This window comes from Mchenga conophoros, linkage group LG23 (genome assembly GCF_057382185.1).
Source record: "Mchenga conophoros isolate Kocher_MC1m ecotype Shallow Benthic linkage group LG23, M_conophoros_male_GT1.1, whole genome shotgun sequence".
NCBI classification, from domain to species: Eukaryota; Metazoa; Chordata; class Actinopteri; order Cichliformes; family Cichlidae; genus Mchenga; species Mchenga conophoros.
Window position 1 is genome coordinate 39,651,300 of NC_140547.1, and position 17,782 is coordinate 39,669,081.

General features: G+C 40.7%; 1 protein-coding gene across 3 annotated transcripts in view; it reads left to right on the forward strand.

Moving 5' to 3' along the window:
- The window catches only part of pard3ba (par-3 family cell polarity regulator beta a), a 275,607-nt gene that overhangs the window by 91,375 nt on the left and 166,450 nt on the right, over positions 1-17,782 (forward strand). For all 3 annotated transcript variants that reach the window (XM_085266407.1, XM_085266405.1, XM_085266406.1), the window contains exon 3: positions 12,810-12,987. In XM_085266407.1, the coding sequence (XP_085122533.1) occupies positions 12,810-12,987 (178 nt within the window). The remainder of the gene's footprint in view (positions 1-12,809; positions 12,988-17,782) is intronic.

Here is a 17,782-nt window from a genome sequence, read left to right on the forward strand (position 1 = left end):
AAACACAAACCAAAAAGTGCTAGCTAGCTTTGTGAAGTGCTCCACCTTTTGTTCCAGCTCTTCACTGGAAACGATGGCACAGTGATCCTCCTTGAGGATCATCCTTTTTATGCTCCCATAGTTAATTCTCAGATCTTTGCATTAAAATAAAATCGTCCCACCTCATTCAGCTAAATTCAGTTCATCTCTTAGAAGAAAAATATAAATGAAAACATGTACTGAAGCTCAGCTCAGAGTGAAAGCAGCCAGGTTCTGCTTTCACATTGTGCTGCATTCCTGTTTGTTCATCTTTGCAGACAAAGCTGGTGTTTATTAACCCGACTTCACTCGCTGTGTGCACCAGTGAGCCTTGGCTGATCATGACCCTGTCGCTGGTTCCATACCGTTCCTTGCTTGGACCATTTCTGATAGATACTGACCACTGCAGACTGGGAACACCCCAGAAGAGCTGCCTTTTTGGACCCATCTTATAGTCATCACAGTTTTAGCCATGTCACTTGCTCCCCTGATATATCCCACCCACTAACAGGTGGCATGATGAAGCGCTAATCAGTGTTATTGACTTTCCCTGTAAGTGGTCATAATGTCTTTCGTCCAGATTAAACTTCAGACTGCACAGTGCAGGGAACAGCTGTGATTGGGACATTTAGAGAACACTTGATTTGCTTTGGTTTTGAATTCTGCTGGTGGAGCACGCACTTTCAATATTTCTTGATCATGTTTAATTGTGTGAAGCCACATTGTGATTAAAATTCCACCATCTCCACCAACAAACAGGATCCTGCCAGACGCACGGCGACCACAAATACGATAAAACACATTAGAAGCAAATAAGCTTGAGGGGTTTTTGCTTCATTTTTAAACAATTCTTGCAAAGAGAAGGGTTGTTTTAGGAAACACATTTAATTTATATTCTAATCCAATAAATCTTTTCTTCCCCTCATATTTAACTCTCTCAGGCTCAAATTAAATTTTTTGTTGTTAATGCACAACCAAGTCCTGCAGTGGTAGTCCTGAGTAAAAAAAACTCATAAAATATGTATGTGGGGTAATCAGGTTGTTAGTTTATAACTGTTGCAAATCGGCAACGCCTGCCTCGAGAGGGTTAAAGTACAGCATTTTGAAGTAGTTGGGAAAGCCCACCTAACCTGAACAACACTTCTGTGCACATTTCCTGCTGTGCCTTATAAAGAGTCCCACAATTCCTTGTTTAATATCTGGGGAACAAGGGTGGCTCCTTCCTGTAAGAAATGTGTTTAATTAGTAGTTTTAAACCTCAGTTGCTTTTTTTTTCTTTCTTTTTTTTTAAATCAGGGCTCACACAAAGTATTTAAAAAAACCTTGTAACCAGTACTGGAGGTGAGTCGTGTCCTCTCTAACACTGTAAACAGGTTCCTGTTGCCTGTTGGGTTTTTTTTTTCGTTTTGTTTTTTACATTGTGGAATTGCAGTGTCTGAAGTGTGGGAACTGGGTCAGCATTTGCTAAATTTGCATGAATGCAGATGCTTAGATCGTTGCACCAACAGACGGAGGGATTTACTTTGGTGCGTTAGTATTTAGATCAGTCTGTCAGAGGCATCAAAGAGACATTATGTTTAATGTGAAAGTACTAGCTGCCATTTGGAACTGCTGGCACCTCTTCAAACAGAAACATTTAGAGGGTCAAGTAGTGATGTCTCCGTATATGATTCATTATTTAGAAGCAGTCTTTTACCACAGGCCTGACACTTTCGATTAAGCGTTTGCTCGAGCGCTTTTGTTTGTGAGTGGGAGACTGGATGCGTCACTTTGGCCGCCTTTATGGTTTCTTTTCTAATCTTACATGCTGTTTGTGTGCGCAGTCATTTCTCACTGAGTGTGTGTCTGCAGGCCCATAGCCAGGTGTGTGTATATCTGAGTGGTAATCCCCCACATCTGGTACATGTGCTGTATAGATTGAGGCTGGAATAGAAGCAGGATTAGCCCTGCTCTCACTGGTAATACAACCAATTTTCTACTTGTTTAAATAACACAGGCTAAACATTCCTCTGATGGCCCCTGCAGTCCCCTGAAAGGCTGTGTGCAGGTGAAGTGTGTACAGTACTTAACAGTTGGGTTAGTCTTTGGTATATGCCTGAGTGACTAAGTAGATCTCCGTGAGACAAGTCTGAGTGTGTGATCCCTGCTTAATGTTAGGTGTTATTTTAAGGGAAAAGCTGCACTCCAAACTCTGGAAACACAGATTTATCTTATGTTTAATGCACATATCGCTTGTTGTCTCGGGGTTGGTAATTCAGTGCATTGCATAAAAAGCCGGCTGCAAAAGTGTTTCATCACATACAGATATTTCCAAATGGTTTCATTGGAGTTTAAATGCAATCAGTTTCCATTAGTGCTGCACAATCAAAGTACAGCATGCGTTAAACAATAAATCTGAGAATGTATTGTTTGGGGCTATAATACGGTGGTGCGAAAAGTGCTTGCCCCCCTTCCTGATTTCCAATGTTTGTCACACTTAAATGTTTCAGATCATCAAACAGATTAAATATTACAAAGAGATAACACAAAGAAAGGGTAAAAAAAAAACACCAAACCCACATGGCCCTCTGTGGAAAGTGATCTCTCGTCAGTCCACAGAGTATTTTCCCAAAAGTCTTGGAGATCATCAAGATGTTTTCTGGCAAATGTGAGATGAGCCTTTGTTTTCTTTTTGGTCAGCAGTGGTTTTCTCCTTGAACTCTCCCATGGACGTCATTTTTGCCCGCTCTCTTTCTTATTGTTGGGTCATGAACTCTGACCTTGACTGAGACGTGTGAGGCCTACGGTTCTTTAATGTTGTTCTGGGGTCTTTTGTGACCTGGATGAGTCGCTGATGTGATCTTGAGTAATTTTGGTCGGCCGGTCACTGCTGAGAAGGTTCACCACTGTTCAAAGTTTTCTCCATTTGTGTATAATGACTCTCACTGTGGTTTATTGGAGTCCCAAAGGTTTAGAAACGACTTTGTAACCCTTTCCCGACTGGTAGATGTCAGTGTATTTGTTTCTCAGGTGCTTCTTTACGTTCTGTCGTGATGCTTCGAGATCTTTCTTGCTTCCCTTTGTGTGTTTATTGAAGCTGAACTCAACTTTTCAAAAAATGTGGTTAATCACAGTTAATTCATGATTTTACAAGATGGACAATTACTTTTTCACACCGGACCAGGTAGGTTTGGATAACTTTTCTCCCTTAATCAATGAGATCATCATTTAAAAAACTGTGTTTTGTATTTACAAGTTATCTTTGTCTAATCTTTAAATTTGTTTGATGATCTAAAACATGTAAGTGTGATAAATAAGCAAAAGACTGAATTCGGGGGAGGCGCAAACACCTCACTCCACTGTATGTTAGCTGGTCATGATCAGTGCTGTGGATCACCTTTTTCTTTCTCTCAGTCTGCACACACTGATAGTTTGATGTGACCTCCTTGTTTCAGACTGTCAACAGTGGTTTGTATCTTGTTGTAAACCCTCTGTATTTCTCTTCATGAAGGCGGCTCTTAATTTTAGACTTGGATAATTATATACAGCTCCTTCTTCGAGAATGTCCTTGACTTGGTTAGATGTTGTGAATTTGTTTTTCTTAACCATGGAAATGGTTCTGTCATCATCCACTTTAGTTGTCTTCTGTGGTCTCTCAGGCCTCTGCGCTGGCCAGTCCAGTCCTTCAAAAGAATGAACCAATTTGTTGACGTGGCCACTTCTGTAAAGGTTTTTCTACGTCTCTGTTAGTTCAGTTTTTTAATGATACCACCCTCACGTACATAACGTCTTTGAGCCTCATATTTAAAAATAAACTCAAAAGCTATAAATTACAAATTCATCACTTTGAATCAACTTCTGATATTTTGTTTTCTTTATTTGTGCGTGAAGTAACAAGAGAACAAGAATTCTTCACTCATTAAATTTAAGTCTCTGAAAATGGCTGCACAGTTAATGCAGATTTACTGTAAGACCCTGAATCTGAAAGTCTGCACACCAATCACATCTTGGATCGCTTGATTTAAAATCCAGTGCGGTGGTGCACTGAGACAACACTGCAACAGCACTCTCTTTGTCCAACATGTCATGGACCTAATTGTATGCATGTCCTGTGTAGTCTGTATAGACAGATGAGTAACAAGTGTAAAACACAAGGGCAGGTCATCTTGTTATAATGCAATGTTCTTGATGGTTTTTATACATACATATATCTGACACACATCAGTCATCTAAGCATTGCAGAAGACCAGTGACACCAGCAAAAGCCATGGCCACCTCATACAGGAGAAACTTGTAGAAAATGACAAAAAGCCGTTTTTCATCTGATCTCCAAGGTGCCCAAATTCTAGCTATTTAAGAATCTCTGGGATCCACCAGAACAAGCCTGAACCATTTAATGCACAGGACCCAAAGGAGTCTATCGTGTGTTTGTGCCCTGAGAGACGGATTATATACCATCAATCCATAAAAAACAAGCTATAAGATTGGGATGAAATGGAGTGAAATACATATTTGATCCTCTACAACCCAGCCAGAATTCTGGCTCCCACCGATGGGCATCTAGATTACAATCAATCAGCCAGTCAATTACAGATTCTCCTGATCTCAACTCCTTATGTGTACATCTGTCCACAGAAGACCATCAGCAAGAAGATTGGTGATAAATGCAGGTGTGATTATTCAGAAATGTAAAATCAGTCGCCCTCAGTCTGGTGCTCCATCCAAAATAATCATGAGAAAGGTGGTGGGTTAGCCCAAAACTACACAGAGCTACAGTAATCAAATGATTGGTTCCCCTGTAGAGTTAGGAAGGTGATGCTAGTGTTGTACCTTAACTTTGGAATCATATTTTGACCATTTTTGTATATGTAATATGCTTCAATATTAAATATGCAGCAAAAAAACAGCCAAATTATGAAGTTTCTTGAATTTAAATGAGAAAATATGAAGATGTAATCAGTGTAAAGGGTGAAATGACTTTTAATTTTCAGTACTCAGCAGTTTTTAATGCACAGCCCTGCAGCCAGCCAGCCTCATAAACTACTCTGCATTATCCCCCATAATCCAGCATTTCTAATAATACATACAATGCTCTTTCCCTTAAAGCTGAACCTAATAGAACTGCGTGAGTTCTCTATGTGTTTTACTAATATGCCTCCTGGAATCAGCTGAATATGACTGCTTGATAATATCCACCGGTACAGTTTGTATATCCGATTATCCAGCAGCCGCTCCAGCTTGAGCATTACCGATCTTTATAGCTAAGACTGTTACTAATTACATTCACCTGCTAGCTGATTTGAAAAAAGAGCAAATGACTTTCCACGCTTTGCTCCTGATTGATTGCCATTTCTAACGTGATGTCGTGGATATGGAGAGCCAAATTTGTGCTCATTCAGCCCTCCGTACCTGTGCTCTGTCAATATTCATCAGGCTTTACAGCTGTGGAGAAACTCATTCTCCACACGTGCTCTTCCGCTCTTTGATGAACAGCCTCTAATTCATACATGGAGGGAAGATGATGGTTTTGCAAACACTTTCACACAGGGATATTCACACCTCAGCTGCTTGAAATTCAGAAACCCGAAAAACAACAGCAGATGTACAAATGCACACTTACATGTAGGAGCCATATGGAGAAAGTGTTTGTTTTTGTTCCGCCGGCTGACCGAAAACTGCAGTTTGAATACTTTCAGCTACGGCGCGATCCGAAAATGTATACACAGAGTCAGGTAGTGCAGGCTTTCATTTTCTGCAGGCGAGTCAAGACACTGAGCATGGGAGGCTTATACTCTTTGATTCAGATTTAAGTGGTTTTTTTTTTTTTTTTTAAAGTGGATCTCTAAAATCGTCTGTACTTTAGAGAAGAAAGTGTGTGTGTGTGTGTGTGTGTGTGTGGGGGGGGGGGGGGGGTGGGGGTATATATATGTGTGTGAGAGAGAGAGATGATTGGGTTACCATACTACTGTCAGGATGCTGTGCACTCCTTCTGAATTATGCATCTCTCGTTCAAAGAAAGAATGAAGAATAGCGTGAGAGAGAGAAAACGGAGAAGAGGGGGCAGTCGTAAGATAAATGACAACAGCACAAAAGCATCTCAATAGACTGGTACCACACACACACACACACATGTACACACACACACACACACGCTCACACAGCAGTGCTAGACAGCGATGAGAGAGAAGAAAAATGGGTTGATTAGTACCAGCGGATGGAAAGGGGAAGTGTGTATGTTTGTTTGTGAGGTTTTTGTGTGCATGTGTTGGTGACGCTTATGTAAAGGTTAGTTGTATCCACATGCAGTAGCCTTTGACTAAAGCAAGGTGGCACTGTTGACCCTCTAACTGTGAAGTAGTGTGTCTCAGATTGTGTCTGCACATAGTCTAAGAGATATATGTGTGTGTGTGTGTGTGTGTGTGTGTGTGTGTGTGTGTGTGTGTGTGTGTGTGTGTGTATACATATATACGTGTGTGTGTGTGTATTTTTCAATGATGCCATTATGAAGTGTGTGAGCTTCTCTGCGAGTGTGTCTCTGTGCGTATCATACTATCCTCTTCCCTGTCTGTTCCATAAAGCACTTGCTGCATTTGGCTAATTAATTTTTAGCACGTACATAAATTATTTAAAACACCCAACTGGTCCATCTGTGAGTTGCAACATGTAAAAATATCAGCAGGATAATTTCATATCCCGGCTGTTTAAAAATTCAGCAGTGATAAATAGGATGCACGCAGTCGTCGGCGTTAACATACAGCTTGAGTCAAAGAAATGTCAGTCATAGTAATAGTCGTGATTTTTAAGTGTATTGATTCCCAATGAAGAAATCCTGTTTGTTTTGATCTCACATGTCAGGGAGGCCAAAGGTTGGGCTTGGGCATTTTAGAAAAGCAAATGGAGTCATTGTCCAAGATCAGTACCTCAGAGGGTACCTCTGTAGAAGGAAGGTAGGTCAACTAATCTGGACACAAAAATACAATTTAATTAAACAACTGAGAACATGTTAAAGTTAACTAAATGATGACCAATAGGTATAGAAAGCCCAAAGTAGTATTAAAAAAAAAAAAGTGTAAAAAAATAAAATAAAATCACAAACCAATAAAATCAATACATCCATCTGAATCTGGTCTTTAGCAGGTCTTAAAATAGTTTAAGTGCAACCTCAGATAAACAGCAATACATGTCATTATTTATTTAATTAACTACACCCTTATTCATTAAGAAGGTGAGTAGCTGGTGATCAAATGCACTGATTACTGATTACCAGCACACCCTGTGTAAAAGCAGAAGATTTGACGATTTGCTGTACAGAAATGTTTCAGCATGCTTTAACACAATACCAACGAGAACTAAAAAAATCTGTAATGATGTATAAGGTTACAAGGCTGTTTCTAAACAATTTGAAGTCGTCATACTACAATGAGAAAGAGGGAAAACATTCAAGATGGCTGCCACTTTTGAAGTTAAAATTGTGAAAATGTTTGAAGACAAACAAGTTTAGCCAACGTTAGCTAACAAATTGTTAGCTAAACAGCCGTTAAACAGTTTGCTATCCCCAATGTTTAGTGACATTAAATGGATATGTAGAAGTGGATACATGCTTAAATTGTAATCTGATAGTTATAGATGCATGGAAACAGTTAGCTAACCAAAACTGGTACATTTTTAAGCTAAATGTAATCGCAAATCTTAACTATTAGGCTGAAATTAGGCCAGATCCGAACATATCTGAACACCAGAGGTGCTGTTTTTGACAAGGTTCTTGAGTGGACTGAACTGCGGGACTACGTCATATTTTATCAAGGTGGTGTTGAACCGTGGCCTGCTCCTAGCTAACAGCCATTTTAATGAAAAAACTGTCTTTGAGTTCTCATACAGGTAAAACCTGCTTTGCTATGAGTGCGCTTCCTGCAACTACAGTATTTTGTGTGTAGTGTAATAAACAATAGATAGACCTTACAAACATCAAAAGTATTTTAATACTGAAAAGCTCCTACTGACACTCACTTTGTTGTGTTTCTATTTTGTCATAATGACAGACATACCTTTTTCAAACAGCTGAAAGCAGAAAAATCACAGGTGCCTTAAGAATATGACAAAGTTGATTTGAAAGTTTTATGGAAAATCTTAACTTACAGTGTTAAAAACAAACAAAATGTGCGGGATCACAACCCTTTGAATTCTTAGAAATGCAATTTCTATTTTGGCGTAGTCATTTAAATCTATTCAAACACAGCAAAGAAAGAATATTAAAGATAAATAAGTGTATTTATTTTACTTTATTATATCTTATTGTGATGAAGGATGTGTGTGGGAGGATGTACGCTACCTATCTTTAAATTTAAAAATCTGTGTGCTTTGTCTGCTGAAGGCTTCATATATGGCAACATCTTATAACTCTGTGCCCCAGGCAGTGTGTACATACACAGACACATTATTTATCTATATCCATGCTTCACACATGGTTTTATATATGGCTTTCATGTATTTCTTGGTAATCACTTTGGCCCTGCAAAACACACACACACACACACACACACACACACACACACACACACACACACACACACACACACACACACACACACACACACACACAAAGCCCGCCTGGTCACGTTGGATATACACACAGTGTTGTGATTTACAGATGATCATAACATGGCAGTATAGAGGACTTAGTTATTCGTATTTGTCATGAGTATCTGTGTGTGTTTGTTATGGAAATGAGACCGAGGGGTCACATTATTCAGCAGTAGTTGACATGCAGCCTCCCCAGGTCCATATCAATATCCCCCCACGGACGCAGCAGGAAAAATAAGGCAATTTGTTTCCTAGAATATTAATGACAGTCAGGAAGGACCGAGAGAAACTGATGTTAAGTAAACGCTCTCTGAACCATACAAGGTGTTGTTCTTCATCCTGGGGCAGAGAGGCCTCCAAGGGGAAGATGTTGGTATTGTAATTGAAGGACTGAATTTCAAATTGCTGTGCTTTGGAAAACTGAGCTTTTCCCAGGTTTATTTAAGTAGCATCCAACAATATTCATCTTTTCTATTCTACACCGTTTAAGGCCTGGATTACCCAAACAAAAAAACCCCACACACACAAATCCCACTGTGCTGAAATCAGGTTTTGTGCCACAGATGTTCACAGCTGTCCAAATGCAGTGGTGGTAAATGCATTTAGTTTCTGAACATGTTTTAAAAATGCATCAGCAGTTTGCTCTCTTAGAAACACATTGTTGTTCCATTAATAACAGATAATCCACCGATTTAACCAGTTTCTGTGAAACTGGGCAAAGACTGAAATATCTCCGATGATCCATTTGAAACACATTCGTTGTCCGAAGAAGATGACTCATGACTGGAATTTGACACGTTACAATAAAGTGTTTGTAAACTGTTTAACACATGATACTAGTATGATTTATGAATGCTTTTTAACTCCCTAGTTTCTTATATAGAAACATTGTCTGTCCAAAAATGTTAAAATCTATAAACCACCTTTAAATAGAAATGGTTTTATTTGTCACTCGTTGTGTAATAGGGGACAGTTGTTGCTATTGGATGATCCAGACTTTGTGGCGTATGTAACCCTCTTAAACATTTGCCACCCCATCTTACGCTGATATTCACTTCATTTGGTGATAATGTGGTTTTAGTTGGCGCACTTTTGTGTTGCTGATGGCTACTTTGTTACAGGGATGTCAGAAGAATTGACACTTTTAATGCCAAAATTCTAAAAATGAGATGTTACTTGTTTCTTTTTTCCTTTTTTTTTCCATTTAGTGCTGTAGGTACATACTGTAGGAAACTTATGTGATGAGACTGCAGTTGTTCCAGAGCTGACAGGGGCAACACCTACAAGTGGCTATAAGCGCTACTGTACTTTTCACACAAAGGGAAGGAAAAACTTCCAATTTAGTGAAGCACCTAAAAGGCTAGCATCCAGATCTGAATGAATTATCCTTCTGATGTTACCCTAAAATTTCCATGACCATCTTGTTTGGGACAGCTGGTCTGAAATCAGTTTTATTACTTTAGCTAAAATGTTTTCTGTTATAGAAATGCTTAAGCTAAAGTCCCGTAACTAACATTATACCCTGTAGTAGGCTACTCAGCAGCCATCCTAATATTCAATTCAGTTTTATTCAACTAGTTCCAAGGTGCTTTATATTGTAGGGTTTTACCCTACAATGACACAGAGAAAATAAAGAAATCCACAACAATCATATGACAGTCCCGCTGAACAAGTGCAGTGGCAACAGTGGGAAGGAAAAACTCCCTTTTAACAGGCAGGAACCTACGGCAGATCCAACCAGTTGGGAAAATATTTCAGTTTCTGCCCTGTTGCTGCTTTTATTTGCCAAAATGACATTTTTATTAAACGTTTAGAAGGTTCTTAATAATGGATCTTTCATTACAATGGATGATGATTTTGATTTCATGTTGACCTTGGTATCAAGAATCGTGTAATTCTTTTGATCCTCGACTGCTAAATTTCTGGTATCAGCACATCCCTACAAATAGCAGAACCCCACTGAGATTTCCTGGTCTCTGCTCACTGTGTACTTGGATTGTAATCAGCATGTTTGTATTCGTAATGTGAACTTGTTAGCATGCTACTGTTAGCATTTAGGTCTACTGAGGTGCACTATATCTTTAAACACATCAAGCAAAGGTACATTTATCTTAATTTTACTTAGGTGGTAGGAAATGCTGCTGTTCCAGGGTAACCAGAACAGGCTTGGTGTAACTGGCTCTTTATTGTGTATCCCTAAAGTGTTTTTAGGTCTTCTTGGGGTGGTCTGTTCTGCTCTGAATTCAAACTGTAGCTTGTCAGCAAATGACTTGACTTTCACCTTCGTCAGCACCCAACAACCATCACCTATAATGGCACCATGTTGGGATACGGCACCCTTTATGGACTTGTTCTAATTAGCTGTTAATTACATTTTTTATACATAGAACCAGTTTGTTTAGGAAAACTTTTTCTTTTTATATGTAAGAAGTTTTTTCTTAACTTAATAGGATTTTTCCTGCATGCAATGCAAAGGCATCTTGAGCAGATGCTACTTGATTGGATTGGGTCAAGTTAAAGGTTACGGCTTAGCGCCGAGCATCTCGTGATCAATGGAAAGTCATCACCGAGACTGAAAAACAGTACTTCATTTTGTTGATACTTTGTGTTTGATTGAGTGATGAGCGGAAGCAGCGGGGCGGCCTTCATCAGCATCACTCCCCTGCCTGTGTCAGCCATAAAAAATTAACTCCTGAAAAGCAAATCATCATCATCCCTCCATACATTAAAAGAAGTTGTTCTTCAAAACAAATAAATCGTTCTCGAGGGGAGCTCATCATCACTGAGTATTTGCGTGTGTGTGTGTGTGTGTGTGTGTGTGTGTGTGTGTGTGTGTGTGTGTCAGTCACGTTATGCTCGGAGACTTCTTCTTTGATTGATGCTGTCAACGAGTTTGGAGAAAGAGACGGAGGCTCGGGAGAGTTGGAGATAAGCAGAGAAAGAGGAAGGAAGATAAAGAAGAGAGAAGGAGCTCGCGAAGCATCCATCAGCCAGCGCAATCAGATTGCTTTCCTGGCGATCTGTCTTTTCTTTTCCCTTCTTTGCATCTGCCAGCCGCTCAATCCCTCATCTCGCAGCTCACGCCAACGCTCATACGTATGCGCGCATGAATACAGTTGACGAATCTCCTTTGCATGGCGTTGGCCAGGTGTCATGAGGATATTGAATCACGGGAGGTTGAGGTGAGAGGCGGCGTCACAGTGTGATGGATGATGCATATCTCTCCGCCTACTCCGTGCGCATTGTTTATACACACACACACACACACACACACACACACACACACACACACACACACACACACACACACACACACACACACACACACACACACACACAGAGACAGGGTCTGTTTGGTTATTGTTGTTGTTGTTAATTGACGCCCTAAACTCGTCTTGTTTTATTTCCTTCCCTCGTTCCATCGCGGTTATTGCTTTTCATTAAGTGGTCATTTCCCTTCGCCGCCGCCATCTAATGAGAGCATCACGCCGCCACGCGCCCATTTATCAAACCAATCCGTGCAATAGCACGGATCGCAGCGGGCACACACAAACACGCGCTCGCTCCCCTATCTGCCATCATGTCCCTGTCTCAATTAGGATTGTTTGTCATTCTCCTGCCCTCCATCCCCTGTTCATTTGGCCGCCCCCGTCTCTTCCCGTCGTCTCATTGTGTCAGCCGTGTCATTGTGTTTGACAGCTTCTCATTCTCACGTCAGATCTCATTTGAGCGCTAATTTCATACGTGCACACCTCGCCCCGGGCCTCGCCGTGTGTCACGTCCCCCGAACTGGACGAAATGGCCGTCAGAGTTTTTCTCCTTTGTTCACGAAATACAGAAGTCATCGTGTCGCTGCGGAGGCACCAGCCGGTGTGTTATGCACTGTAAGGGGTTCGAGAGTGAATGAGCTGTGAATCCAGCTCTGTTTGCTTTCCTCAGACACACACACACACAGTCACACACGCATCTGCATACTTGGCAGAACGAAGCAGGTTGCATCCCCACTGCCGGCAAGATAAATCACATAAAAGCCTTCCTGTGATCACGGCACAGTGGAGATGCTATATAACCTGGCTGTGTGTTTCCAGCTTGTTCATATGCCAGGACTCATATTGTTTATCCTGTCACGCTTGTCTCAAGAAAAGCTTGTTTGTTTCAGATTTGTGTACATATCATGTTTAATATTTTCGAACATTTAGGATGCAGTTTTAACTTTTTTGTTTGTCTTCCAGCTGGTGGCAGTGTTTAACAAACCCCAGCATGTGAGGACGGAGAGCCCCCGAGAGAGCATGTCTAACAGCTCGTCCAGTGCTGCCCCGAGTCCAGAGCCCTTCACCTACTACCCCCACCTGCAGTACCAGGATGAAGACAGAGGAGAGATCGAAGTCAACGAGGCCGTCCTCAAAGCCAGTACGTCCCTACCTGCTGTGTAACTTTTTCGTGTGCACGTGTTAATTATGCAAGTTGAGCCTCAACTCGTGAAAATACACTTTTCCTGACACAGATGTAAGAGAAGAGTCTGCAAAAATCTCTTAAACACCTGAACAACCGAGGCTATACTCAATCAACACATTTTTTTGTGCATGTGAGAAGGGGTATCATGGTGATACAGCTGTGTATGTGTGTGTAGGTGTGTGACTGCATGTGTGTGTGAGAGAGGGCGAGAGAATCAGAAAGTGCATTTCTGGAACAGATGCAAGCCGAACACAGAAACTTTTTGCCTGTAACTTGATGGCGTGTGAAAACAGATGCAGCGTTGACGCAACCTGCTCTCCTGGCATCCTCACTTAGCGTTCTTTACTTAGTCTGAGCAAAGTGTAAGAACGAGAACCAACTGAGAGCCACCGAGGCAGCAATGCAGCATTAATTTAGAAAAACAAAAAACAACTGCTGAGGATTGAGTTGCATTTTAATTTTAAAAAAACACAATTGGAAAATGCCCATTTACACATCAGCCCTGTTGTTTTTGACACTGAAATTACACTTTGGGATTGGGAGGTCTGTTAAGGTACTTGACTGATAAATGTTATATCATTTTCCTATCGTCCCCTGTTGATTTTGGATATTATTCTGCTTCTAAAATAAGTGAAGTGCTTTGGGGGAAAAAATCCACATCTCACATTATTTAGTTTTGTATTCTGACCAAGTGAACCTGTTGCTGCTATAAGTTAGCCAAGCTATGGCAATGATACCAACTGACAAAGAAGATGTGAAGGTAAAGTCAAAATTAAGTCAATCCACAAGATGTCAAAGCTTGCAGTTCCTCTACTGGCCACTTGAGGCAGGCTCTAAAAGCGAGTCCATCCCTTCAGATTCATTACAAATAGGTTTAGCTTACCTAGTTTTCCCTTTGTGACATCTACACAAGGTTGGTTACTTACCTGATTAAACTTTATCAACTAGTGCATGCATAACAGAAGTTTTGGGTATATAAATGAGATGTTATTGTTGTGAAATAAAAATTATATGATGCTGTTATATGGTGTCTTAAGTACATAAATGCTAAAAACAACTCATCTTAGCAACTGCCTAGCAATAGGCTAGGCAACATAATAACAGCATATTATCTGATCTGGATAAGAACCTTCAGGGGCTTTCTTAGTGACAAGTAGTTTTAACTTTGTCTTAGTGCAACTAAACAGTGAACAAGACAATCCAAATGTATATTTAGATTACACTTTGTGTTGAGCCTGTTTTTTTCCATCATTCATATTTAGTCCTGTTTAATATCATATTTAATTATGGATCCACCATGCTGATCAAGCTAACTCGGCAGTGCTAGGATTAGATGAGACTTCTCCAGCTGTACCCATGTGATCAAAGGTGGTCACATTTGGTTTAAAGAGGTAAAACATTAAGACAGTAGTCTACATACCAGTGCACAACTTCAGTATTATCTTTATATCCAGTCTGTCTTTTATACTTTTAATAACAACACTGTTTAGCATGTATGTTGTTTGATACAAGCTGCTTCACCATGCCTTGTATATATAAGTAAGTGATGACAAATACATGTTAAAAATGAGAAAAGCTGATCAAAGTTGACAGCTGATTTAATTTTTAAAATATTCAAATAATCAGAATGGTGCGAGTAGGAGGATGTGTGGTTACCATAGTGTGAATAAAGCTACTAGAGAATTTTAAATATGCATTGCAAATATACATGCCAACCTGCTGCACAGCTTCTTTTATATTTATTAGTCTCTGTTTTTGGTTTAGCTTTAGTTTTTAGACAGACTGGTTTAGCTCTGTGTGCGAGCAGAGAAGTTTAAATTCCTGTGGCCTTGAGTCACTTGTAGGACTTTTCCTCTGATCTGTCCTGGTCTTGTTATGTACTCCTTCTGTAGGAAATCAGACGGTGGGAATGGCTATGAAAAATGAGTCTTACCAAGGCTGTTAGAAGCTCGGTGACTCGATCAAGGGGGATTGATGCTGTTTGGTGCCGCTCATTCCACAGTCAATCTGATGCACTCATCAGTTTAATATGGAGGATGACAGATTACTATGTTTGTGAAGTGGAGCTGATATAAAAAGTAAACGTCCTTGCAGTAAGAAAATAAAGTATAGAAGTTACTGGGTCTACAGAGGGGAAACGGCATAAGAAGAGTATTCAGTCAGAAGCCTGAGGGAGCCTCTGGTGAAATATCTGCTCTGTCTGGGCTGTAGGCTGCTCCGGCTATAGATACATTTTACTGTAAATAATCGGAGCAGAATTTTTCCCTCATTCTTTTCCATTCCTGGGCCTTGGATTGATTAATTTTTGAGTGCCAAGTGACCAAGTGAAAGATGAAAAGCAAGATAAAAGAGCCTTGATGTGATTTAATAAGGGTCTGTCTAATCACTGGGTCACCCTGCAACCCCTTTCATTCTCCTCCCTCCATCTGTTAACCGTAGAGGAACAGTGTGATACCCCCACGCATACAACTGGCCTTTGCTAGCCCTCTCTGTGTGCCCACTTTCACCCATGCCCCATCATCTGCCTTCTCGCCTCTCGACCCACTCATTTTTTCCCTTTTCTGCTATTCAGCTTCAACCACCTGCCATCTAGCTCCACAGCCGAGGCCCTAGACCTTGACCCCCCTCACCCACAGGAAATCTTTTCTCTCACCCTCCCATCCAACCCCGCTTTCCCTGTGTCTGCATGGCTTCCAGCTCTAACTAGATTAGCACTGTAGCCTGTTAGCATGCCCAGGGTCCAGCCAAGCATGAATGGACTAATTCCAGCCAACCCCCCCTCTCCAAACCCGATATGCCTATTCCACCCTGTCTTTAACCCAGTGGGACCTCTTCCTGCTCCCACCCCGCAACCTGCTCTCCAGCCCTGCTGAACCTTGACTAACTTAGTTATGATGTGACCCTGTGACGCCCCTCATAGGGAGCCAGACGCAATAAAGGACACTTTTGTCATCCGGACATGCACGCGCGCACACAATGACACAAAAGAATCTGCATGCAAGTTAACCAACCAATCGCACCCAAAGCGCCCATATATCTACTGCCGGGAAAGTCTTACGGGAGTGTGTCTGTGTGTGTTTGCTGTCCTTCTTGCTGTAACGAGTTTGGTTGTTAACCGGGTGTTACATCATATCTTGCTCTGGAGTAACATCATGTCTGGAGACAAGGACAAAGCGATGGGTTGTAAACAGTCAGACCTGATAGAGAGAGGTTTAATGCACAGGATCGCATAGGCTCAGGTTATGCAGCCTATGAAATACATGCTTGCGCAGGTTGTTAAAATTAGCCCTAGGAATCGATTGACCCATTTCTCTTATTTAAACCAAAACACAGAGATATCATAGACATACTGCAGGAATCAATATGAAGAATAGCAAATGAAGTGTCAAAAGTAATGTTGTTAATTGATTGTGCATCAGTGCTTAAAGTGCAAGCAAAGATTCAGGGTGGTTTTTAATGCTGCAGATTTATCAAAAGATAAAGAAATATAGGAGTAGGAAAGCGAGCATTGGTCTACAGTAATCTCATAAAAATAGAGGAACAGTGATGGCAGAAAATCTTTTCTTCTTATATAAAATAATAGAAAAAATAGGACTTACAAAGCCCATGAAAACCACTTTTCAAATGCACAATGGCAATAAAAGGCTATTCTGTTCTATTCTATTCTACTTTATGAAATAAGTATTTGCTATTCTAATTGGAGCCTGACAGATTGATGGGGCTGATATATTGGTTGATATTAGCTATTTGCCAATATTTTGGTGCTGTCATTTCTAATGGCTAATATATTAATATATTATAGTATAAAAATTGTATTGCATTGATTCAAGATGGTTCGGTCTGACATCGTGATCAGTGCAAAGTAAACAGAGTGAATTGACACAGGCTATAAAATTCATATGAGAAATAATGTTAATACCCTGAAATGAGAGGTGGGTGGCTGACTTCCCCCAGTTGTTGGGTGTGATTTGGGTAATTGGCATTCAGTCTCAGTGATTGAAACTGATCATTCAATGAGTCTATGCTAGGCTTTTTCTAAGCCTTTACCCTCTTTTTTTTATTTTTTATTTTGGTAAAATAAATCAAGCGTAGAATCGTAGAAGAGCTTCATATGGTTCAGCAGTGGTTACAGATGGCAGGATGGTCCCTTGATGGCGAGACAGAGAAGGAGAGAGAGCAGTGGGTTCAGACATTAGCAGCACCGGAGCCAGCAGCTATGGTCTTCCATCGTGCTAATGTCTACTTCTGGAGGGGAAAGGCCCTCCACCTCGACAGTGCAAATGCGCTTTGAGAATTTGTTTTGCTCTCCATTTTTCTCTGGCTTGGGAACATTGAGCTGGTCCTGCCGTTCATGCCCTCTCCTCAGACCCTCCCTGATGGCTGTAAATGGCTTTAATTCCTAAACAAGTAATGCAATACTTTTATTAAACCCCTTGAGTTAAAGCTGAACATTGTGCTTTTCACTTCACTCGTTTGATTTAAATCCACTGTGGTTGTTTTTGTCTAAAGGCTTCGAGACCTCACTGTGTGTAAACACTTTAACTCGATTATCTTAGTCAAACTACAAGTGAGAACATTAGCTGATAGCGGTGTTCCTGTCTCATGTACCGACCTTTCATCTTTCTATTATCCAAGAATGTTCATAGTTAACTGATGTAGAGAGCCTCACAGCTGTGGGATAATAACATGTATCATGCAGGCTACAACACATCCTAAAGCATTTACCAACAAGTCATTGAAACGAGAGTTA